The 27,200-nt window shown below is 35.6% G+C and overlaps 2 protein-coding genes and 1 long non-coding RNA gene across 3 annotated transcripts in view; 2 read left to right on the top strand and 1 right to left on the bottom strand.

The window, feature by feature from the left end:
- The first annotated feature begins 1,043 nt into the window (after nucleotides 1–1,043).
- Nucleotides 1,044–13,498, top strand: LOC125254953. Its single transcript, XR_007181802.1, has 4 exons — nucleotides 1,044–1,671; nucleotides 5,157–5,241; nucleotides 7,479–7,516; nucleotides 12,794–13,498. It is a non-coding gene; the product is annotated as an uncharacterized LOC125254953 (long non-coding RNA).
- On the bottom strand, nucleotides 4,513–10,764 carry LOC125254947 (kelch-like protein 10). The gene is given in 9 exon segments (XM_048169765.1): nucleotides 4,513–5,013; nucleotides 5,133–5,224; nucleotides 5,486–5,602; nucleotides 7,204–7,221; nucleotides 7,223–7,354; nucleotides 7,531–7,728; nucleotides 7,982–8,401; nucleotides 9,855–10,347; nucleotides 10,497–10,764. Coding segments are annotated over 9 exon segments (1,737 nt in total). The 5' UTR covers nucleotides 10,646–10,764; the 3' UTR covers nucleotides 4,513–4,895.
- Nucleotides 13,499–17,153: 3,655 nt separating the features above from the next.
- The window catches only part of rhoq (ras homolog family member Q), a 24,608-nt gene continuing 14,561 nt past the window's right edge, over nucleotides 17,154–27,200 (top strand). Inside the window, 2 exon segments of the mRNA XM_048169767.1 lie at nucleotides 17,154–17,848; nucleotides 18,401–18,459. Coding sequence (XP_048025724.1) covers nucleotides 17,707–17,848; nucleotides 18,401–18,459 — 201 coding nt within the window. The 5' untranslated portion in view covers nucleotides 17,154–17,706.

Here is a 27,200-nt window from a genome sequence, read left to right as displayed (position 1 = left end):
CTTTGATAGATGCTCAGTGTATCCTTCAGGCAGAAGGAACGGATTCATGACAGTTTGATGCAATATTATGGTTTAAATTGATGTTGTCATGTGGAACATCTCAGCATTCATCAGATCTCGAGCAAAAAATACACACACTGTCCTGGTAAAATGTAGGATGTCTGCTTTGAGCAGATTCATCTTCCTCGCAAAACTGACTTAATACCTTTGCTCAATAAAGCAATCTGAGGCTACTAATCACTAATAAAATGGCCACTTAGATTTGTGACAAAAATCAATAACCCACCTGCATGCTCCGGTACAACTTGAATTGCTAACATTAAATATAACTTTCTCAGTTTTAGCCAAGCCTGAAAAGTCATGTTCTCCAAGCATCAGACATCCAGATAAACCAAAGAATTATTTATATTGACACAAGGCAACACAAGAGTCATTTCCCTTACTTTGAAACAGGCCCTGCAGAAAATGATTAAAATGTAATAGAAAGTGAGTTCAATCAACCAGATTACTAGAAACCAGAGCACTGGAAAGACTAAATGGTCCAGTAATGGCCCATGAACCCACAAGCGGGCCAGCCGCTCCGACAAAATTAACTCCGCCAGTGGGGATTTCGACACACATCGCACAGCAGAAACACTCTCCTAAAAATCACCTAAGCTATGTATGATGATGATGACACAAATACTGTGATAATTATTGCACGGGTCAGTCATAATTTGACTCTAATTTCACCCTAATCTCTAAGGAGGAAATTATTGGGTAAGTTATAAAATATTTACAACTGTTCTAGTTAAAAGAAAGGAAAGGCAAGGCAAATATTTACACTCCTCTTATAGCTTCTCTAGCAACCTGGCAGGTCACACAGCATACTGTCATTTCCTTCCCTTAGTTGATTGAAACATAGTATTTCTTTCTTCTCCCAGGATGTGAACAATGTTCTCAGGCTAAACTTAATGCCCTCAATAAAATATAACTTCATATTTCAGAATGAAATTAAAAATTCATGTCCATTCCTTCATAAGAACTGTCAAATGTGTCGAGCTGCTCTAATATTAAAATGGCTCTTGTTTCTTTCTCATTCCCACAGCTGTAGGGGAACTTCTCAAACGTGGCTCCCCAAAATGCTCATCAGTCAAGCTCAAGCTGATATATTAACGCAGACTCCTGTGGATTTGATTCAGCATAACAAGTAGTTATAGGCCTATATCATAGCACTCACCCAATTTGGCATTCAATTCTGAGCTTTATATAACACAAAGAAATATATTACAGGCCTACAGTCAGACGATACTTTGTCTCATTCCTACTGTTTGTCTTTCTCTTAGCCTACCATACATCTCATTCTCATCAATATCCATGAGAGTGAAAATTATAGCCTTGCACTCGACGACTGTCCTGAGAGAAATGCATTGATAAACAGATAGAGCTGCTTCATCTCTTGTTTAAAGGGTAAGTGGCACTTAGACAGGCAATGCAAAAGCATTAATGCAAAATTCTCCCTCCCACCTTCAAATTCTCCACAGTCGTCGTGTCCTCTGAGAACTCAACAAGTTTCAGAAAACAAAAGATGGCACATAAAACTGAAGAGGAGGGAGGAAAATAAAACAAACTCAGGGAAAAATGACGAGAGAGTCAACGACAGACGTATGAAGAGGGTTGAGATGAATAGAGGTAAGGATTCGTGTAGCTATTCGAGATTAGTTTGGCCTGACATCGGACTACTAGCCCGCAGGCGACCAATTACATTCCACATTGCTGGAAAGGCAATGTTTCACGGAGCCGTACATTATTTATTAGTCCTAATACTCAATGCACCTTTTTCGTATGAGCCACAGCACTGCATTTCTTTCTTTTGCTACCCTTTAGTGCTGTTGAGTCACTCGGAATTCTCTTTTACAACAGAATATTCTATCAAGTTCTAAAAAATTGGTGTCATTGAGTATTTTAATTCCGTGCTGTGATTCATAATTTATGATCTTCCGATATTAAACTGTTAATCACAGTGAATATGAATTCTTTATCGGAGTGCTTCGACAGTGGAAAATATTTTAGTCTGTTTTAACAAAATATTCTGATTCACTCACTGACAGACTTATTTTGAGTCGTTGGTGTGATCTGGAACTGGGTATTAACTACAATAAATCATTTGCGCCATCTATTGGCTGCCATTGGAACTGCTTTGAGTTTGTGCGTAATTTGGGCGATTATGGACCAGGTCTTAAAATTATTTAATATACACTGGCGGTTAAAAGTGTGGAATAATTAAGATAATGTTTTTGAACAACGTCTCTTATGTTCACCAAGGTTGTATTTATTTGATCAAAAATACAGTAAAACCGTAATATAGGCCTAGTGAAATATTATTACAATTTAAAAATAACTGTTTTCTATTTTAATATATTTTAGACTATAATATATTCATGTGATGGCAAAGCTTGAATTTTCAGCACTCATTAAAAAGAATCCTAAACCAAACATAGCACATTTTCTACAAAAAATTAAGCAGCAAAAGATGTTTTCAACATTGATAATAATAACAGCCATTGTTAATAATTGGGCACCAATAATAATTGATAACTGAGAACCAAAGCGGCATGTATATAATGATTTCTGAAGGATCATGACACTGAAGACTGGAGTACTGATGCTGAAAATTCAGCTTTGTCATCACAGGTATATTAAAATAGAAAATATATTAAAATAGAAAACAGTTGTAATAATATTTCACAGTATTACTGTGTACTGTATTTTGATCAAATATATTCAACTTTGGGTAGCAGAAGACTTTTTATAAAATTATTAAATTAATAGGCTAGCTTTTAAGCACAAGCAAATATTTTTATTTAAAAAAAACTGTAACAATCTTTATAGCAAATGTATAACTTTATTATTGACAATATAGCATGCTTTTGCATGCACTAATATAGGGTTATCACGTATTATTCAGTATTGATTTTGCTTAGTAAACTGTGTACTTTTGCAGCTTGTTTTAATTGCTCGTGTACCTATTTTACAGAATCATGAATCATAACTTGCACAAGAACAAAGCTAGCACAAAAATAAATATAAAATATCTAGAGGTTTGGAAGCAGATGGAACAGTGATTAGGAAGCATATATTTATCAAGTAGCTCATATTCACAGACAAACTAATTAGGCATAATTAATGTTGAATGCTACAGCAGGGGTTTTCAATCTTTTAGATGCCAAGTACCCAAAATATGATCATCCCCATCCTAAAATGTAAAATGCATGTAGTTTCTTGTATAAAGACCCAATTTATACTGTAAAAAATATAATAATATTATAAATATGTTAAAAATATTATTTAGAAAATATTTAGTTTCTATTAAGTTACATTATTATGTCTTTTTTCTACTCACTATTGGATAGACTGAGTACAGTTGGAACACTTTTTGCTTATTACATTACCACACACAAACTATTAAAAACAAGTAATTTATATAAATAGTTCATGTTTTCCACAGTTAGTTCATAAAGACAAAAGGTACTTTTGTTCCAGTTGTATGTCAGGTACAGTTGAATTGCTAAACTTTAATGCTCAGTATAGCTTAACCAACTAAAAAAAAAAAAAAAAAAAAAAAGATTTAAGATCTTCATTTTATTCCTGTTCTTAATTGTTAATTTGCTGTTCAATAGCAGAATGTCTAATAGATAAATAGCCCTGTTCATACCTAAGTAAGAGTAAGTTGATTAATGAGTAAATATGCAGAGAATACAATCAACAGAACAAATAACAGGTGCGAGACTAATTATAATACTATAGTAACAAATAAAATAACTAGAACTCAGGCAAAACAGCGACAGAAAACGAAATTAAACAGGACATGATTGTGACATGGTTTTAATTGCTAATTTAAAATGGTTGTTAAATGTTTTAGAGATGAACAATTCCTAATATGAACTCTTAATCTTAAATGAATAAATTGGGATGTTGATGCACTTGTAGCCACCATCATTTCATCCCATATGATATGTCTAGGCCTTGACAGCATCCGAAACAATAGGATTCTCTAAATTACATAATAACACTAAAGTGAGTCAAGTTATGAAGTGTCAATTTTTAGAGGACAGGCTAAAAATCACAAACGTCAAAGTTCACTTTTCAGGTCTTAAAAGTACAACAAGCTATTCAGTGTTGAAGGGATGTGCATGTTAAAGTGAAACACGTACCCCAAAGAGTAGACTTTGTTTGATATATTCAGATAAGAGAATGTAAGAAAACACTGTATGTGGAACAAAAATCATGGGTCAGGTGTGATAGGCTAATTCTGATGGATTTGGTGCTTAAATATCTGTATTCATGTCTTGTTGAATATGTTGCTAATATTAGGTAGGCTATTTGCTTAGAATTATTTTATAGATAAATAGGTTAGTAATTGTTCAGAATGAGAATGTATATATGTTTGTGTGCTTGTGTGTATGTATAATAATAATAATTATTATTTTCAGAAGTCAATAATGACACTGCAAAAATGATTGTAGGCTCAACTTTTTAATGTAACACAAAAGTTATATTTCCATGTGTAGATTATGCCTAAAACGCCACGTAATCAGTGCTTCTCACAGAGTTTAGCAAAGACTGTTTATGAGTTAAATTAATCATACACAATCTATAATCATAAAACAGACCAAGACACATTCACCGGCCACCCTGAAAGACCAGTAATGACAGTAAAAGTTTAATAAAGCAATAAATAGTTTACTCAGTAAACAGAATTCTCAATATTAGAGGTTGGTTTGTTGAGCTGCAGAGATCCCTTGCGAGATTTGAACCTACAGGCTTTTTAATGAACAACACTACACCTGAGAGGAAGTTTAACATTTAGAATACAGACTCTTTTTTTGAATGCATTTATTCAGGAAACATGACACTCAGTCTTGTGTCTGTACGGCGTCTCGTAGGGCAGCATACTCTGCCATGTTAGGCAATCCTGATACTACACAACAGCTCAGAGCACTGCGGTAAATGGTCATTTCATCTGCATCAAACCTGTGCAGAAAACAGATGCAGTGAATGCAATGAAATATAGCCTACATAATACTTATAGACTTATAGATATCTAATGCAGTCTGAAATGATCTGTGAGATTTAGTGTTTGTGGAAGTTACCATTCATCTGTCTTCTCGTCGTAGGACTCTACATCACAGCTGGTGCCAATTCCATTAAAGCCTCCGACAGCAAACAACTGACCGTCAACTACCTGGATTTTTGAGGAAGGTAAAAGGAAAATAAATCATGTTTAACTTTACATGAATAAATCTTAGTAAGATGCAACACTTCTATTAAACAGTGTTGAATTTTTTGACTGTTGGAATTAGGTAGATGTTTTCTTAGTCAAACACATTGATCTTTGAAGATTGCTACAATTTTATGGTGCAGTTAATATGGGATACCATATTCATTATCATAAAATCATTATTGTCATTTCACCAGATGCAGATTTTAATTGTCCACACCTCACCTCAATGCCAAAGTTGCTGCGTGGGTTGTACATTGCTGCAACATCACGCCAGATGTCAGTCAGCGGGTTGTAGGCCTCCACACTCCGCAAACGACTGGCACCATCATAACCACCAACCTTTAAATAAATACATTTTTTATGATGTATTCTGTGCATTTGTATGCACATCCATGCATGCTATTTACACATTTGCAACCTTTAAACTGTGATTGTTCCATATTTCTATATTTGTGTCAGGGTTATTATAAACTAAATCCATAAAAAACATTCACACTGTAAAAAATAATTTTCATGATTTGTTGTCATAACATTTTTTTCCTTTGTCAAATCAACTTAGATAATTAATGTTGTTCAGATAACATAATATTCTGAGTTTCTGTTCATTAACCCAATTGTACGGAAGAGGATTAGGGCCAAGCAATAATAAAAAAAATAAAACCATCTCGAGAGTAAAGTCGTTAAATTACGAGAACAAATTCGTTAAATTACGAATTTGTTCTCATAATTTAACGACTTTTTTCTCGTAATTTAATGACTTTATTCTCAACATTTTATCTTGACTTTTTTTCTCGAAATTTAATGACTTTTTTCTCATAATTTAACAAATTTGTTCTCATAATTAACGACTTTTTTCTCGTAATTTAATGACTTTATTCTCAACATTTTATCTCGACTTTTTTTCTCGAAATTTAATGACTTTTTTTCTCATAATTTAATGAATTTGTTCTCATAATTTAACGACTTTTTTCTCGTAATTTAATGACTTTATTCTCAACATTTTATCTTGACTTTTTTTCTCGAAATTTAATGACTTTTTTTCTCATAATTTAACGAATTTGTTCTCATAATTTAACAACATTTTTCTCGTAATTTAATGACTTTATTCTCAACATTTTATCTCGACTTTTTTTCTCGAAATTTAATGACTTTTTTTCTCATAATTTAACGAATTTGTTCTCATAATTTAACGACTTTTTTCTCGTAATTTAATGACTTTATTCTCAACATTTTATCTCAACTTTTTTCTTGAAATTTAATGAGTTTTTTTCTCGTAATTTAACGAGTTTATTCTCAACATTTTATCTCGACTTTTTTCTTGAAATTTAACGAGTTTTTTTCTCGTAATTTAATGAGTTTATTCTCAACACTTTATTTAGACTTTTTTCTCGAAATTTAACAACTTTAATCTCGAGATGGTTTTATTCTTTATTATTGCTTGGCCCTAATCCTCTTCCGTACAATTGCCTTCGTTGTATTAAATCAAATTTTTATTTTCAATAAACTCAAAATTTTAATGCAACCAGGTAACTTACTTTTTTAAGTTAAACCAACAATTCTTTTTTTACAGTGCAGTTAACTGAAATAAAATAAACTTTAACTAATTAACTTTAATAAATTATTAAAATATTAAAAAAATATTTATTTTAAACATATTTTTTAATCAGTAAAAACAATATAACTAATAAAAATGACAAAACACAACAAAATTACAAACATATATATATATATATATATATATATATAACTTTAACAGATTATATATATAAAACTATGACAGAAATTACAAAAACATAAAATTACATTAATACAAATATTATTTAAAATATAATTAAAAATATAAAATAAACTAATCAAAAACATTAAATATATATTAAAATATAAAAACTATAATAGTATGTCAATGATACATAACACTGATATGCATGTTTAATACTCACAGCATACACTAGATCTCCTGTAAGCGATCACACTGACACCACTGCGGCGGCTTCTCATGGGAGAGATGAGAGTCCACTGGTTTGTTTCCGGGTTATAACTCTCAGCGGAAGAGAGACACTCGATCCCAGTAAAACCACCACAGATATAAACCTGACAAACACACACAAACATAACATACATGATGTTTGTGCACAATTATCACAGATTGTTCAGAAAAAAACTGTTTACAACACTCAGTATATTTTATATAATATTCCTATTATCTGCTTTACAGGAATTAAGAGTCTCCAGCAGAAGAGTGTGGAGTCATGGGTGAGTGTTCTTACCCTGCCCCGCAGTGAGGTGGCGCTGGCGTCACTCCTCCGTTCATTCATTGGTGCTGTCAGTGTCCACTGATTGGTGTTTGGATTATAACGCTCTGCTGTTTTAAGCCGTTGATATCTATCAAAACCACCAATTGCATATGCAAGCCCGTCCAGAACAGCCACACTTACGTAGCATCGGCGTTCATGCATGGGGGCCACCTGCAACACATCAGATACTTTACATCAATGTCCAAACACACATCAATAGACCATCACATTGGTTCTGTCCTATCAGTTGCAAAAATTACAATGGTATTAACACAATTTATTTAATAGTATTTGGAGAACCATTATTCACTACTATGGTCAATGACAATATCAAAGTAAAATCTGACACCATGACTGTACAATGGTGCTTTTTTTGTAAAGCAAGCTGAATTAAAGTTACACGTTGACCTACAACATTACTCACCTCATGAAAAGTGTGAGTGATGAGATTCCATTTCCTCACGCTGTTGAAATACTTCACACCATCATAACCACCAACACAATAAACAAACTCCTCCAGGACCGCTGTACCATGATAGGCTCTGGGACGCTCATCGTCTTGAGTTACATTGACCCAGTGGTCTGCCTTCACATCATATGCCTCAATCTCATTGGTGGGATTGCCGCCGCTCCATCCTCCGATGGCCAATAGGATTGCTGAGGGCAGACGTGGGCGTGTCAGTTGATGTATGAGTTCTTGGTTGGTGGATTCATCCATGCTGAGGTCAAACATAGACTTCATTGCATTGATGATAACAGGCTTGCAGGCTTCATTCTCCATCACCAGTGGATTGTTCTTCACATTATTGATGAAGTAGTCTGATGGCATCAACCCCAATCGAACCTGAAGCACAGTGAAAGGAAAGTTTAGACTTTCAGAGCTGCTAGACTGCTGCAAGGCTGTTGCTAAGCAGTTCAAAGTTCAAAAATGAAAAGTTATTTTCCAAAATTTCTTAAGATGTTAAGTCTTGTGTTCTGTAAAATGTATTAAAATTTAAGGATTAGTTTAAGGATGAAAACTATTCCAAGCTTTACTCACCCTCAAGCCATCCTAGGTGTATATGACTTTCTTCATTATGATAAACACAATCTGAGTTAAATTAATACATATATTCTGACGCATCCAAGCTATAAGTTACAAAGTAAAATATCTAGCTTCCACCAGACCACCTTCCGTATTCAACTTACAGAAAAAGCTTTTTTCGTGGTGTAGGACGTAGCGTAAGGTGTTTTGAACTGGAAGAGGCGTTAAACTTTCTTTGTAAGTTGAATACGGAAGGTGGTCTGGCAGAAGCTAGATATTTTACTTTATAACTTGTTAAATAAATATGCATATTTTTCTTACACAAACGCATCGCTTTGCTTCAGAAGGCCTTTATTAACCCCCCGGACGTACGTTTATGATGGATGGACGCACTTTCTTGAGCTTGATACTCATTGGTCCCATTTACTGCCATTATAAAGCTTGGATGCATCAGGATATTTATTAATATAACTCTGATTGAGTTCATCAGAAAGAAGAAAGTCGTATACACCTAGGATGGCTTGAGTGTGAGTAAATCTTTGGGTAATTTTCATTTTAAAGTGAACTAATCCTTTAAGCGAGTTTATGCTTAAAACAAGAAAAATATCTGTCAGAGGAGGAAGAAAAATAAACTTGTTTGCCATTTGAATTAAGAATATTTTCTTACCCCATGCCAGGATTATTGTAGTTAAACTAAAACTAAAACCCTAAAATAAAATGAAAATAAACTTTAACTGAAATAAATTATTAAAAAACTTAAACTAATTGTCAAGACACCATTTCTCATTTTCATTTAGTCTGATGTATACTAAAATAACGAAAACTGAAACTGAAATAAAATTAGATTACAAATTATAGACACATTTAAACCATATTAACACTTTAGTATGAGGAACAATTCTCACTTTTAACTAGTTGCTTATTAGCTTGCATATTAGCTGTTTATTAGTACTTATAAAGCACATATTAATGCCTTATTCTGCTTGACCATATTCTACATCCCTAAACCCTACCCCATACCTAAACTTAAACACTACAACAACTAACTTACTAACTATTAATAAGCAGTAAATTAAGAGTTTATTGAGGCAAAAGTTGTACTTAATAGAGAGTATGTGTTCCCCATACCAAAGTGATACCAAATTAATATAAATGACAAAACGACAAAACAAAATTACTACAATTTTAACTAAAAATTATAGCAGAAAATGTATCTTGATTACAGAGTTATTTGAAATTTGTAATGTAAACAAGACAAAACTCTCTGATTTACCTTTGGCAGAAGCATGGCAATGGTTTGCTTCCTGTTTTCAGGTGCATAATTAATCCATTGGAGGACTGCTTCAAAAACCACCTTCTCCTGTTTAACGTTCAGCTCATCCTTTCCGATGATTTCTTCGAGTTGTTCCAGCGAGAGCTCCAGGAACTCCTCAGGTTCGAGCAGAACCTCCTCAAAGTTCTGCAGGATGTAGTGCATTGCTTTATGGTGGAGCTTTGAGCAGGAAAAAAAGTCTTCTGTAAACCTGCAGATCCCAATGCAGTTCTCTGGGCATAAATTTTCCTCCAGGAAATGGCAGCAAGCATCAACGAGACCCCACACCAAAAACTGATCAGCCGCCACCAAGACCTCTGTCACATTTTCTTCTGTAATGTGTGCAGCTCCTGTGTATGCGAATTGAATGATCTGAGACAGGGAGTCTTGGGACAATCCTGGAATTTCATAAAATTGTTTTTCTGTGCTGCTCCAGTTGTTGGAGAAAAGAGCCCTGTGAACAAAATTCATTTTCATGCATTTATATATTTGGACCGCTTAGGCAATTTCAACAATATGATGCTGGCAGTGGAAATTATGTATGTAATTATAATTATTTCTTGGTAATTTGCACGCAATTGCAGTTCAAATGCGTCTCCTCACCTAAAGTAAGGGCTGAAGGCAGACAAGATGATCTTGTGCGCTTGAAATTCTGCGCCATCTGCCCTGATGATCACGTCAGTGTGTTCGGCCTGGAAACGTGCTTCATCAAACAAATTAAACGCTGTTTCACTAATGTTAGTGTACTCCATGTTCTCTCTGATGTTGGTCTTTAATGTATTTCGTCTTCTCACCTCAAAACTCTGATCAAAGTAATCATAGGTTTGTGTCTTTGTGGCGACCCAATGCTCAGCAGTCTAGAATGTCTTTGTGACATCATAGTTGCAGAGCTTGAATATCGGTTTGTGGAATTGGCTACATAATTATCATGGAGTTTGGTTTTATCAATTCTTTTTGCATGAAACATTTTCACAGTCACAAAGATATTAAAATTCATCTAATAAATTATTTTATTGGTCAGTGACCTATAAAGCATGGGATAATTATTCATTTGTACATGCAATCACCATTTTGATTGTACAAAACACACACAATTTTTGACAGCAGGAGTTTTCATGATCCCAAACAAGTTTAACAGAGGCCCGCATGAAGAGGTCACACAAGGTCACACATAAATAATCATTTTCAATCAGTATCTAGGGCATGCTGTAGTCCAGATTAAAATGTTAAAATGTTTAAATTTGAAAATAAATAGCCTATTATGTTTCTAAGTATTTAGTGCTGAGATGAATACCATTGCAAATATAAAAATCTGAATGGCTGTTTAAAACATTCAAGTATTGTTCAGAAACAGATTAGCAACTGCTTTGTTTATGGGGTTACCGGGGTAACGGCTGCATTTCTGCTGTGTCATTTTCATTCAGTGCGTCTCCTTCACTCGTTCCGAAGGAAGGAAAGATACATTGAGTCACCTGAAATGGTTTGGATGGTTTTCTACTGTATGAAACATCACATTAGACCAGAGTGAATTTGAAAGACATTACAGCTATTCTGTGTGAAATATGGGGGGTTAACAGATTTCGGTGACCTTTAAAACAGCCTTGTTACAGCCATTCTGTGTGAAATTGTCATTATTAGGACCTGAGCATATTTTTGGTATGTTTTTGTCACTTTTATTAAGGCCTAAGGTGAAAGGCCCTATTGTTTTCCTAGGTACATTTTTTTTCAGACTTTCAGGCACTTTTGGAGCCCTTAACATGCTCAAAAACTCGTGAAACTTTGCACACACATTGGAATCATCGGCCATCAGGGCCGGGCACAAGTTATCATGGGGAGGGGCTCTGTGGTGCACCCTTTTATATGGTTGTATTTGTAGAGCACCCCTTTTCACCTACAGTAACCAAACTTCATACAGTTATACGCCAGCCCAACAGGAAGTTGGCTATTATGAGTTGTTTGAAAAATGCATTCTCTGGAATTTTATATACTTCTCCTAAAGCCGGGGACACACCTAACGATTATCTGAAACACTCTAAGACTGAACTGAACACACATACCGATTGTTTCCTTCGACTGGAGCCGATTTATATACTTACACAAGGAATTTGAACACCGACTGTAATCGCAGACTGAACGCAACTGGCTCTGACTGGACGCGTTTGAGCGCGATCAGTCATAAGTATCAATTTACATTCATAATCGGCCTTACAATCGTTAAGTGTGTGTGTGGCTTAAGGGAATTCATCAGATCGCAAGCAAACTCAAGTCAGCATTAAGTCAACACATTGAGGATGTTGTGAAATTGAAATTGTGAAGGGATATTAGATATCTCAAACGGTGTTGCCATGGTGAGGGATTAAAATAATGACAAAAAGGGTTTCAGGAAGGGTCTCATATCTTCTAAACAATATATTATACACCATTTATTTCTATATAAAATAATACTAAATAATACTATTAGAAATAAACATTTTATTTTACTTTTTCAATTAAAGCAGTATGTGTAAGTTAAATATTTAATATTTAATGAACAAATTTAATATTTAGTGTAACCACTAGATGACAGCATAGGTATTTTTTAGCAAGGTTGAGAAAATTATTTTTGCTGAAAACAATGTTGAGACTGATAAAAATTGTTCAGACATAATCCTTTTATCAGGGATTGCATTTGGATATAAATTTAGACATTATCAAAAACAACTTTATGTCACAGTTTAGATTTAAGTCTTGTTTTTGTTTAAAATGTGTCATGGTTTGCAGGTCTCTGTGTTCATTTTGCTTGTCTTGCTCAGCACACCTGAAACTCATCAGTTCTGCCTTTATGTGGTGTGTTTGCTCTTGCCTTTTGTCAGATCATTTGTGCTCATGCCTGCTGTTTTTCCTGTCTTGTTTTGTTCCAGTTCCCTGTGCTGTTTGTTTCTCATTGGACTATCTGTCAGCAGACGACACTCAGCCCATTGCATTCTCCTCGCTTCCAAGGTCTGCCATTTACCATCTTCTACCCACGATTCTGACCATTTTGCTTAAATATTTCTCTGTTTCTAAATAAACTACAGGACCCTTATTATTTTCTGACAAAATGTAAAAAGTTTCTGGCTTAACTGCCTGGTAAAACATTTACAACTGATCTTTAGATGCCTCTGCATTTGTTTGAGTCTATTTTACATGCTTGATGGTTTAGAGTTTAACCCTTTCATTTCAATTCTGCCTGCATTACAGGATAAGAAATCTCTTAGTGTTTTTCTCTGTTTGAATGAAAAAAATAATGGCATAGAACCAGTTAATTAATAGTGCACTTAAAACATAGTTTTATATAATTAGTTTAAATTTATGTTAATAAAAATGTAACACGTTATTTAAGATAAACACATCTGGTATTTGGTACATTCTTGCTAGTTTGGAGTTTAACCCTTTCATTGCTGTCTGCAGTTGCCTACATTACAGGATAAGAAATATCTTAGGCCTTATCTTTTAATATCAGTTTGAATAACAAAATAAATGCATATAACCAGTTCATTTATAGTCCATTGACAATATAGTTGTATATAATTAGTGTGTTTATTAGGTTAATAAAAATATAAAATAACCTTAACATAAATACTCCTAGAAGTACAAAATTTTGAGATGCAAAATGATACATTTACATTTACTTGAAGCTGACCTATGACATCATGTCACATGCAGTTTTTCTAAATTTAAATGATCTCATGGATGTGGCTGTTGTGGTTCACGGTCATAGTGGCACCAGCTGGCTGCAGTAATTGTGGTGTATTCAAATGACTTTTACAAACCCGATTCCAAAAAAGTTGGGACACTGTACAAATTGTGAATAAAAAAGGAATCCAATAATTTACAAATCTCATAAACTTATATTTTATTCACAGTAGAATATAGATAACATATCAAATGTTGAAAGTGAGACATTGTGAAATGTCATGCCAAATATTGGCTCATTTTGGATTTCACGAGAGCTACGCATTCCAAAAAAGTTGGGACAGGTAGCAATAAGAGACCAGAAAAGTTAAATGTACATATAAGGAACAGCTGGAGGACCAATTTACAACTTATTAGGTCAATTGGCAACATGATTGGGTATAAAAAGAGCCTCTCAGAGTGGCAGTGTCTCTCAGAAGTCAAGATGGACAGAGGATCACCAGTTCCCCCAATGCTGCGGCGAAAAATAGTGGAGCAATATCAGAAAGGAGTTTCTCAGAGAAAAATTGCAAAGAGTTTGAAGTTATCATCATCTACAGTGCATAATATCATCCAAAGATTCAGAGAATCTGGAACAATCTCTGTGAGTAAGAGTCAAGGGCGGAAAACCATACTGGATGCCCGTGATCTTCAGGCCCTTAGACGGCACTGCATCACATACAGGAATGCTACTGTAATGGAAATCACAACATGGGCTCAGGAATATTTCCGGAATATTTCCATTGTCGGTGAACACATTCCACCGTGCCATTCGCCGTTGCCGGCTAAAACTCTATAGGTCAAAAAAGAAGCCATATCTAAACATGATCCAGAAGCGCAGGCGTTTTCTCTGGGCCAAGGCTCATTTAAAATGAACTGTGGCAAAGTGGAAAACTGTTCTGTGGTCAGACAAATCAAAATTTGAAGTTCTTTTTGGAAAACTGGGACGCCATGTCATCCGGACTAAAGAGGACAAGGACAATCCAAGATGTTATCAGCGCTCAGTTCAGAAGCCTGCATCTCTGATGGTATGGGGTTGCATGAGTGCCTGTGGCATGGGCAGCTTACACATCTGGAAAGGCACCATCAATGCTGAAAGGTATATCCAAGTTCTAGAACAACATATGCTCCCATCCAGACGTCGTCTCTTTCAGGGAAGACCTTGCATTTTCCAACATGACAATGCCAGACCACATACTGCATCAATTACAACATCATGGCTGCGTAGAAGAAGGATCTGGGTACTAAAATGGCCAGCCTGCAGTCCAGATCTTTCACCCATAGAAAACATTTGGCGCATCATAAAGAGGAAGATGCGACAAAGAAGACCTAAGGCAGTTGAGCAACTAGAAGCCTGTATTAGACAAGAATGGGACAACATTCCTATTCCTAAACTTGAGCAACTTGTCTTCTCAGTCCCCAGACGTTTGCAGACTGTTATAAAAAGAAGAGGGGATGCCACACAGTGGTAAACATGGCCTTGTCCCAACTTTTTTGAGATGTGTTGATGCCATGAAATTTAAAATCAACTTATTTTTTCCTTAAAATGATACATTTTCTCAGTTTAAACATTTGATATGTCATCTATGTTGTATTCTGAATAAAATATTGAAATTTGAAACATCCACATCACTGCATTCTGTTTTTATTCACAATTTGTACAGTGTCCCAACTTTTTTGGAATCGGGTTTGTACAAAGTCTTTTTACATTTACTCGCTTTAAATGCATATTGCCCATCATGCACAGTTGCCCTGAAGCTACCGGGGTGGTGGTGGTGCCAGGGCTTGGGCCCGTCATTGCTGCTTGCAGCTATATTTTATTTATTATAATCATTTTGTTTTTATTGTCTATATTTACATGTTTTAATTTCTAATTTTTATTTTTAATCTTATTATTTATTATTTATTTCTTTTTACATTTTTCACACTGTTTCTGTCAATTTTTCTATGGACTCCCTAAAACTCCCTCGCAGCCCAAACCCCCTCCGACCCCTCTTTGAAAACCCCTATGAGAACCTGTCATCCGCACTGAAGTACTTGAACTATCCACAAGAGGGAGATATAATACAATTTTTATTGCTCTTATTGCAGTCAGTACAGTTTAAAAGATCATTGTGCATGAGATCTAGTGGAGGATTTCCAAAACCTTCTTATAAAAAAGGCAGTTAAATAATTTTGAGCTTTTTCCTCTGCACATATCTGCAATTCTAGATAATTTCTTAGCTATTCTAAGGAGAAAAAAACAGGCAGTAAGCCTGAAGAAATCTTATTACATGCTCAAAATCTGACAGAGGTTCTTCTGATTCCACATGAACAGGTGTTAGGTGACCCTAAGCTCTGTAATCACTGGTCAGAATCATGTAAATATTTATAATTTTAAAGTTTTTTATACTTTCTTTTTAAATGTGCAAAACTTTTAATGCTGAAAAAAGATTCAGTTTACCTTTAAAGGAATGACACAGTGACCCAGTCAGTTAAAATATAATCATCATTAAACCTTAAAAGCTTCTTATTAGTCCAGTAAGAAGCATCAGGCTTCCACCACATTGTATTGATTCAGAAAGGTTAACATTTCTGTATGAAAACCCATTCAGTATTCATTACAGCATCATTGCATCTGGATATTTACAGCTAGTAGCCTAATAGGATTTTTATCATTAAATCTAAACGCCTAAATGTCTTCATGAAAATGTCTTTAAATTATGAAACATTAAGTATGAACTACACAATTATCGTGACATGAATCACTAAACTCCTAGTTTTTAATGATGTGCAACAAATAGTTTTACGCAATGGAAGTAGCCTAATCGTAAAATCACAGTAATTAGTTGCTAAATAAGCTAGAATTTGATTTTTTCTGGTAGCCTATTTTTTCTCTTCTTTTTTCCCAAAGATATTTTCAGCACACAATAATATCAAATGTAAGCAGTCTAAAAAATATATATATTATGATATGAGACACTGATGTCAAAGCGACACTGATGTCAAAGCGAATGGGCGCGTCTGCACCACACCGTTTTATTGGTGCGCGCCCACGTGCGCGCCCACACAAATCCATATACACCGAGCAGAGAGACGCACACACTCGCTCACAAGGTATGAGGTAATTGTTTGGTCACGTGACTCCTGCAGTAGCTGTCAAAAGTGATACAGCAGCGCATCCTTGACCAGCCTGCCCGCTTCCAGCTGATTGGACTGCGATCAGGTGTTAGGGATCATCTAGAAAGTGCAGAAACGTAATATAGTAAAGTCCATGTTTCATCAAAGATTGTACATTTTTGCCATTATGAATGCACTGTTAAAACATTATGCAGCAAACAGCTGTGATATTATTACAGCAGTGAATAAAAGCCGTTTATTTTATGTTTAGCCTAAATCACCATAATTTAACCGTTTGATCATGAGGGATACAGACAAATGAGACTGAGAGGATAGGGAAGTGACAATGAGTGAATTGGCCTAAACAATATTAAGAAATGTGTTTGCATTACTGCAAATGTGTTATTTAAGCGCACATATGTTTGGAAAATACCAATAAATCATCGTTTTCTGAGGTATTTTCAAACGCACTGTTATGTTCCTGAACTTCATGCCCTTTTAATGTTGAATTAGTCTCAGTCTGAGATCCACAAGATGCAGACTGGTATTTGTTTAATCATGGCTGGTTGATTCAGACATTACAACCAATCTTTATAGTTGATCCCTTGATCCAGAGTTATTACCCCGCCTATGTCGCAAGTCAATCCGCGTTGGGCTCAAGAGTCAAGAGGAGGTGATACTGGGGTTGGAAAGTAGGGAAAGTGGGACAGCAGAGAGAGGGCGTATAGTGTTGTGCACGCGCTTTTCAGGTTAATGTCTTTCCAACGCGAAGTTTACCGCTGGCTTCCATCTCGCGGGAGCGGCACGCGCTTGGCGTGTGCCAGTATTTAGAGGGGGAACACCTCACTCAATGCCAAATTTGTGAAGCGGGGTGGAGGAAATGGCATTTCAGCTGTTTTTGCAGACCGAGCGCGGCGCTGCTGCTGCTGCTGCTGGTGGTGACGCCTGAAGGGAGCTCTAAGAAAGCGGGATATATCTCTTAGCAGATGAAGATGGTGAATTCAAGCGTTTTATTATCGTCATGGCAAACGGAACCGGCAGCATCATGTTGAAATGCGTGGTCGTCGGCGACGGCGCCGTTGGAAAAACTTGTCTGCTGATGAGCTATGCCAACGACGCCTTTCCAGAGGAATATGTGCCCACTGTCTTTGATCATTATGCAGGTAAATATAGCAGCGTGTTACTGCGACATAATGAACATCAATATTTCAGTGTGTATTTGACGTATAAATGTATTTAACATTCATTTAGTGGTATTTACAAGACCTCGAAGTCACTTGCATTGTGTTGCGCTTGTGTTTCTATAATGGAAACCACCTGTGGGCTGAGGATGCAACTGGTGCACATCAGCATCCTTATGGCACGATTCATCTCCCTTTTCCCTTGAACAGAAATAAATAAAACCAAATTGAGTGCCTCTTTCAAGTTGATGAGAAACAAATAAAACAAAATCGTATGCCTCTTTCACTTGAACAGAAATAAATAAAACCAAATTGAGTGCCTCTTTCAATTGATCATAAATACATAAAACAAAATTGCATCCCTCTTTCACCTGATCAGAAATGAATATCAATTTGCATTCTTCTTTTACTTGTTCAAAAATCACTAAACATGACCAACCGCCTTTTTATTAATCAAAATGAATGTGTATTTACTCATATATGACATTTTGAGTCTTAAATCCTATTTAAATTAATAATGTATTTTGTTTTCAGTGAGTGTGACCGTTGGGGGAAAACAGTACCTGCTGGGGCTGTATGACACTGCAGGTCAGGTAGGGTTAAACCTATTCTTCTCTCTTTGGCCTTGAGGCTTTTTCATTAGCAATAGTAACTCGCTCAATACAGGCAAAGTACATGGTGGCCTGTTCAGATCCATTCAGAGTCTTTTTGGCATTGTATGCGTCTGATTTAAAGGGGATCATTCATCCAGAAATGAAAATTCTGTCATCATTTACTCACCCTCATGTTTTTCTAAACCCGTATGACTTAATTTCTTTTATGGAACAAAAAAGATGAGGTCAGGCAGGCTGACCGTTTCGCTATATAGAAAAATTTGCAATGAAAGGCTGTCGGTGCCAAAAATTCTGCCTTAATGTCTCCTTTTATGTTACACAGAAGAAAGTCATGTGGTTTTGGAACAACTTGAGTGTGAGTGTTAGATTACAGATTTTTCATTTTTTGAGCGAACTGTCCCTTTGATCACCAAGCCTCTGCTCAACAGGTGAGTACACACTGGCGTCTCTCAGAGGAAAGATCAACATGTGAAGCAGTGGGAATGCAACATCAATCTAAAATCTTTACTTTCTCTGTTTTTGTGTTTTAATGTTGAAAGTGACCATGAAAGATGATCTTAAGTTGCCATATGGCCTTTGAACATTGTTCTCCAAGGTGGTCTAGTCTGGAGGAATAAGTATCTGGAGGTTTAGCAGTATAAATGGAAAGTTTAAAACCTGTAACCTGAAAGGCAAAGGCTGTGCCAAAATCTCATACTCTCTGTGTACTCTGTGCTTCTTTTGAATAAGCAATTACTTCATAAAAATATGTTATATGGGTCAATGACGTGACGCCTAAATTTTCTGTCCGGCTGCATTTTTTTCAGTTAAAGTTTGGTTTAAATGCATAAAAAGATACCATATATGTAGTACCTTTCCCGTGCATGTACTCACTTTAACTTTTCAAAAAACATTAGTTATTTGTAATTTTCTGTTATTTAAAGTGTCAATATAATGTGGTACAACCATCCGGCCATAACCTCTGTTTTTGGAAATGTCTTTGAAATTACTCAATCCTGTACAAAATTGCAAAGCATTTGTATTTATATTTCCATCATAATATACAAACAAACTTTGTCCGATGATGTCCATTTTATGAAATATCATGTGGTGCGACCATCAAAAAAAGACTAATTTGGGACTTTCCTGTTGAAATCCATTCAAAGACAGGACGTTGCATCATATACCAATTTGCGAAGGACCCATGGAAGCAGCGAGCAGGTTTGCAACTCTATCTTAAATTTGGAAAAAATAACCTTTTTAACGGCTGGTAGGTAGTTCCCACATTTGGATATCACTTGGTATGACCTCAAAAAAACAATGAATATTACGTTATTTCTGCAAATATATACTTTTATTACAAATTTCATAGTGACCTTTTGTAGGAAGCTAGCTTGTTTTGTTTAGGTGGCTAATTCTGTGCCTGTAAAACCGCTGGTGTGTTAATTCTGGCCCTACAGCAAGAATGGAGTTACACCTTGCTAGGAAAAGAGTGAAATGTTTTTACAATTTAAAATATCTGTTTTCTATGTGAATAAATAGTAAACTGAAATTTATTCCTTGTGATCAAAGCTGATTTTTAGCATTATTTCTCCTGTCTTCAGTATCACATGATTCTTCAGAAATCATGCTGATATCAAGAAACATTTCTGATCATTATTAGTGTTCATATTTTTATGGAAACTGTGATCCTATTTTATTTGCCAGGATTCTTTGATGAATAGAAAGTTCAAAACAACAGCATTTATTTGAAATAGAATCTTTTGTAAAATTATAAATGTCTTTACTGTCACTTTTGATCAATTTAAGCCTAATGTGTCCTTGATGAATTAAAGAATTAATTAATTTCAACTTAAATGAAATGGTGCACTTATGTTTGCGATGTGATTTTTTTTTTTTCTTTAATAATAAAAAAAGTTTATAAAATTTGTTCATGAAAATTCTGTGAAATTTTAATAAAATCTGGTTTAAATCTATTTTTATATAAAATTGATTGTTTATTGATCTCTTTAAATAGATTTTTAATTAAATTTAAGGTCTTCGTGTCATTTGGAGCGACCACGCATCATGTGGTGCGACCAATAATAACAATAACTATTAAATTAAAAATAAAATATCTAATTTATGCGGCTGAAATATGAATCACTGATACAGCATGCTTAAGCGAATGGTACTTTTAAAACATTTTTATCAGTTTTATGTGATTTACAGGAAAAATAGGTGTTAAACTACATTTAAGAAGGCAACTCTGAAGTTACAGAGCAAAAATATAAGGTCATACTTTACATTACATTTTTACAATTACTGAGAACTTGTTAAAAAAATGTTAAGCATGTTAAGGAAATTAATTAATTTTAAGATAAATCACGGTCGCACCATATGATATTGGCTATGGCCAATTCATCTAGATAAAAAAAAACACTAAAATCACTTAATTTAAAATTTTAATATGAATTTATGTGTACACAACATTCTTAATGTTTGAACAATTGCAATAAATATGATTATTTTTTGTATTTTAAAATTGGCCTGTCGAAAATCCTTATACGTCATTGACCCATATATAGTAGTGTGAATGTGTGTATCCAGATTCATCATGTTGTCATTGTCATGCGACCTGCATCAGTTGCATCACTTCACTGCCATTCACAAAGCCTCTTCTGTGGCCTCATGGGATAGTAAAGTTTCCATTGGATTCACAATTCAGAATCTTGCCGGACGTAGTAGGCCACACTCGTACCTTTTGACTACTATTTTATGAATAATTCTAACATGCTACTCTTTTCCCATACTGTTTTTTTGCCTACTATATATACAGTAATAGGGAAGTAGGCATATTTGAATGCAGCCACACCTTGATTTTAACTTTTAAGTACATGTGTTGTATGTCAGGCTGTCTATTGAGATCGTTTCCACAAAATGTGCACTATATGTGTCGGTATGCATGAATCGACCAAGCTCATAGCTGTAAATGTAGATTGAACTCTGAGCCTGATGCCTTCTCGCCCAGGGCCACTAATTCAGATGCGGCATGGGTTTGAACTGTTAAAAAAATCTGAAAGCTGAATATCTGTCAGCACTCAGTCTTTGATCTTTGATGAATGATTTATTTATACTATAGATTGCATGTCTAGTGAAACTCTCTTTGCACTTCTACAACCAAATAAGTATCAGGCTGTTTGAACAGTTGAAGATGGCTGATTTCAATTAACATTCCATGCGGTTGCAATAAAGACGACAAGAGTGTTTTTGCCATATACGATTAGTGTGCGTTGTGTAGTGTTAGTATAGTTTCATTCAGATGTGATATAGAGAACTAAATCCCCTTATTGTTTCATGTTGTTTTAATGGTGATCATGAAATTATTGCCAGGACTTCAGGACATACCAAATTCATGAGATAAAATCCACTTTGAAGCTCTTAGTTCTTAAACATAGTGGTGTAGTGCATCTGACACGGTTGGCTTTTTCCATTGAGCGTCGTCCTTTAAAAAAAGAGAAAAAATGTGAGTGGTGGGCCAGATGTGTAGAAGTGTCAGTGAGGGCCAAGCGGTGGGGTTTAGTTTTGAAGCAGTTCAAACACAGAAAACCCTCCCCACGTCCAGTCTTCTCTCCACAGCTGGCACCAGTTAGTACCGTACAGAAACCATGACTGATCACTTGATCAAGAGGATTCATTTAGCTGAAGAACAGGAAAGAGGGTTAAATTTAAAGCTTATGTTCAGTGTGGTAGGATCGATTTAAAGAAGCACTTCACCCAAAAATGAAAATCATTTCATAACTCTCATGTCTTTCGAAATCGAACACAAAAGAAAATGTTTATGGTGCCACAGCCAAGATTATATTTTTTTCATACAATGAAACCTGAATGGTGACCATTGCTGTCAAGCAGGAATTTGAGTTAATAACTTAAATTTCAGTCTGCCCCTCACACAAACATATCATGACTTTGTAGTGCATGAGTCATATGGACTACTTTTATGATGATTTATGGCGCTCTATGAAATTTTTCCCAAATTCCATTTTAATTTTTCCCAAATTTAGTGGTTTATTTAAATGTTAATACTCAAAATCCATGTTTAATCAACTGAATTCATAAAACTTTAACAATTTAATCATTTATTAATTTTTAAAATAATAGGGCCTAATAAATAATTTATTTTTTAGAAATTGTTGTCTTTTTTAATTTTTTTTTTTTTGCATCAAGCATGCTTGAATATATGTGTAGTAAACAAAATTCCGTTTTATGCTGTAAATTGTGGATTCCACAATTCCGTCTGTGTTTTCTGCATCGCGGAAATCATAGGGCCCTACTTTGAACCTGAAATGTTTGATAGGTTTTTAAAGATCCGATGATTTGAAACATTGTCCAAAGACCAAACTAATTAGCTGTTTGTATTTTTAAGGCCAATTCACACTGCATCGACAGACGGCAACAGGAACTTCATCGGATTTTGGTCTGCTCTCGTTTTTGCCCATTAAACATGTTCAATCGGCATTTGTTGGGCCTTGGAAGTGACTTACTGAAAACTTGTGAATGTCACTGTCTGTCGATGGAGTGTGAATTGGCCTTAAACATCTCAAATCTATAATTACATTTTTCCAGCAGTATTATTGTGCACTTGACTGCAATATTCCAATTTATATATTCCATAAATACTCCCTTCTGCATTGACAAGATAAAAGACCTCATCAGAATTCCCTTTGTATGACAAAGGGTGACTTGCCCTTCTCAGACATGTGTGTTAATGAGTGTGTGCTCCATAGCCATGTGATTTTAAACCTCACTAGGAGCAGAGAAAGGACTTTATTCACTTCATGCAGTGAATAAATGGTATCAATATTGGAAGAATAGGCAAGTGTTTGTTCTATTTTATCTGTTAAAAATAGTTTCAAGCCTGTGGTTGCTAAGAAGGAGGGCATCGCTTGGCTCATAAGCAGATACATGTCAGTTGGTTGTCTTCACAGGCTCTCCGTCTGATTGGTCCTGACATGCTAATTGCCTCAGGAGGAGTCAGAGAGTAAGCTGGCTAGTGTCAGTAAAGGGGCAAACTCTCAGATGTTGGCATCTGTCTCACAGCTCCATCTCAGCCATCTAATCCTGACCTTTCGTCCTCTACTCTCAGTCCTTCACCTTTTTCTTTCTTCACTGAGGTGATGTTTTAACAGGGCTTTGAGTTGACTGGTTCTTAATAAGCCTCAGAAAGGGACTGGGCCCCAGATGTGAAGCACAGTTGCAGTTTGCTTTGCTTTTTCAATCCAGGAAACCCTCCCACCCCAGTGTACCCGAATGCCTTTTGCCCTTTCTGGGGCTCAGTCTATGTCGTGACCAGCCAAATAACTAGAAGGGATTTTAAACCATAAGATTTTTCATATTTTTGAAGTGCTCACATAATATGTTCCTTTTATTCGCAACTGCTTTGAATTCTTACTGGAGTCTATTTCTGGAATGAAAGAAGGACATCGAGTTTGTCTTTTATCAGTCGAGACAGGACTGAAAAAGCACACAAATCACAGACTGAATGAAACTTTGGCTTATGATAATTACTTTTATGTTGTGACTGATAACTGGTTATCGTTTAGCAGACACTTTTATCCAAACAAGGAAATGCACAAGCAGTTTATTATACAACAACATTAACAGTACTGCAGTGTTATTATAGTATCTATACATATTTTGAATTCTTTTATTTTTCTTTTCAGTTTTCATTTTAATATTAGTTTAAGTTTTAGTCATTCTATGTGCTTGCATTTAAAAATATTTCCATTTACCTAATTTAGTATTTACCTAACTTAGTATTTTCAGTTAGTTGCAAAAGCAACTTTTTCATTTAAGTTTTTCATCTAATATGTATATTTTATTTCAGATTTATTTTAATAAAAAGATTTTTAATGGCTTCTAGTGCATGTATTCATTTAGCCACTTTATCCAAAATGACTTCAAAATTGAGGAATGCAACAAGCAATTCAATAAAATAAACACGAGAAGTGCAAGTAATCCAAAGTTTCAGCCAACTTTCAGGATAGTACAAGCTAGAACAGGGAGGGATGCCTCTCTGTGATGGTACCACGAGTCACCGCTCACTTCCCGACCACAGGCTCCTGGAGGGCTTGTAGACTCGTGAGAGAGAGTGTTCGGAGCCCATGCCCATCCTGTAGGCAAGAACCAATGTATTGAACTTGATGTAAGCCATAACCAAAAGCCAGTGCAGAGAGATAAACAGTGGTGTAACATGTGCTCTCTAGGGTTCATTAAAGACTTGAGCTGCTGCGTTCTGAATCATTTGAAGAGGTTTGATTGCACATGCTGGAAGTCCAGCCAAAAAGGCATAGCAATAGTCCAGCCTGGAAATGACAAGGGCCTGGATGGGAAGTTGTTGCATGCTTAGAAGGAAGAGCCTGATCTTCCTAATATTGTACAGTACAAACCTGCATGTTTGTGCTGTTGAAGCAGTGTGGTCTTTGAGAGTCGGCTGCATTAGTTAAAAATAACAACACTTAAAACCGAATTTTACAGCCCATGGCAGCATTTCTGCAAAATGATATTAAGTTGCTTCCTGCATGTTTTCAAAATTAAATATCCAGTAAATGGGGCTAAAACCACATTCAGTTTTATTTGAAACTGATGAACCTGATTCTGGTAACTTTTTGTACATATTGCGGCAGTTAGGAAATGAAATAGCACGCGTAGCATGCACCTACATTAAACCCTACCCTTCGCCTAACTGACTGGTTTAACAACGCAAACATGAGATAAAAACATGTTTGCTGAATAAAACATGCAATTTTAGCTTGCTTCTAGAAGTCTTTGAGCTCTTTTATCATGACTTACGTTTCACAGGATTCGTACCTGAGCACTCCACAAACGAAAAATGCAATGCTGCGCTACCGATCAAGTCAGAAAAAGCTCTACATATGAAGCTCGCTATGTGATGCAAATTTCAAAATGTATTGGTTTACATATTATCCACTATGGTACAAGCATTTTGAGGTCATAAAATGGTATTATGCATGAAAATAAGTCTTTATTAAAGGATTAGTCCACTTTTAAATAACATTTTCCTGATAATTTACTCCACCCCCATGTCATCCAAGATGTTCCGTTCTGTAAGTAGATTATGAAAGGCGTAGGACATAAAGCGTAAGCATTCTGAAGAATGCGGAAAGCGGAAGTATGTGCAAGGCGATATTTTGTTTATAAAGCATATACAGTTTTATTTATTTTTTTTCGAAAATGGCCGATCATTTCACTAGATAAGACCCTTATTCCTCATCTGGTAATGTTTAAAGCCCTTTGAAGCTGCACTGAAACTGTCATTTTGACCTTCAACCATCTGGAGGCCATTGAAGTCCACTATAAGGAGAATAATCCTGGAATGTTTTCATCAAAAACCTTAATTTCTTTTCGACTGACGAAAGAAAGACATGAACATCTTGGATGACATGGGGGTGCGTAAATTATCAGGAAAATTGTATTTAAAAGTGGACTAATCCTTTAATCAATAATTTTCCTCTGTAATCATAATTTATGTGAAAAGGAATTATAGTTGTTTCTATTGTCTGTAGTGTTAATTTCAGCTGGAAACTACATTGAAATGTATCTTTAGATACGTTTTAGGTAGAGGCATGTTTTTCCGTTTAAGCCTGGGTTGGAATTTCAAGAATAAATCAGAGCAGAATAAACACTACAGCAGTAGTGTTATTTCAGAAAAGAGAGAAAGAGAAAAGGATAATTCATCATCGTTATGAAATAATTGCTCACAGAAGTGGCCATTTCTTAAAGTTTTTTTATGGTCTCAGAAGGTCAGGTAAAGGTTTGAAGCAATCCACCACAGCGGTGCAGAGAGAGTGAAGGTTCTTGTAATTGAGTGTGTGCGTCTATTGTGATGGTACTACCAGGCATGGTTCGCTCGCTGACCTCAGAGGATGGGAGGGAGCGTAGACATGTAGGAAAGTGGTAAATGGGAGGATGCAGCCCCAGAGTCAGTCATTAATGCCAGGTCAGAGCCTTGAATTTGATGTTGGCAGTTACAGGGAGCCAATGCAGTGAAACACAGCGTTCTGCCACATTCTGGATTGTAGCAGGAGACTGATACCAGTAAGTTCACTGTTATATAGAGATATATATGTATATCCCTACAGACCACATTTGCTCCCACCTCAAGTGTCATTGTCGGGTGTTTTTTTTTTTTTTTTTTTTTTTTTTTAAACTTGGTGGTTGTCCCACCTCTAAAGCATCTGCCCAGAGTCTGATTCAACTCCTGGATGAAGTGTGAAAGGAAAGACCTGACTGAGCTTCATCTGTGCTGAGTAATCTGCCTGTGTGTGTGTTTATTCACTGCACCGCACCGCAAGCTTCAATTAATCTGCATCGTCTGAGTAAACACAGCCATGAATTATTCTCTTTGGATAACGGCACAGGAGCCTCTTTCTTCCTTCATCTCCTTCCCATCCTCAAGTCCCCTTTCTGCTGAATATGTTCTGAATATAAAACTTTCTGTAGAAAATCACCCAGCCATTACATTCCCACTTCTATTCTTCTTCAACTTGCATAAGTGGGCCTTGTGGGTAATTTTAGCTTGCTGATTTTTCGTTCTCTCCCTCGGATTCTTGTTGTCTTATGTAAGGAATGAGGTGCTAACAGCAAAGAGACTATCAACTGCAGATTGACCCACTTTCAACACAGCAGATCCATACAGATAAACATAACACACATTTGCATACTTATACAGAAGGTTGACA

The sequence above is a fragment of the Megalobrama amblycephala genome, linkage group LG20 (genome assembly GCF_018812025.1).
Source record: "Megalobrama amblycephala isolate DHTTF-2021 linkage group LG20, ASM1881202v1, whole genome shotgun sequence".
Lineage (NCBI taxonomy): Eukaryota > Metazoa > Chordata > Actinopteri > Cypriniformes > Xenocyprididae > Megalobrama > Megalobrama amblycephala.
This window is presented reverse-complemented; position numbering and strand designations above follow the sequence as displayed.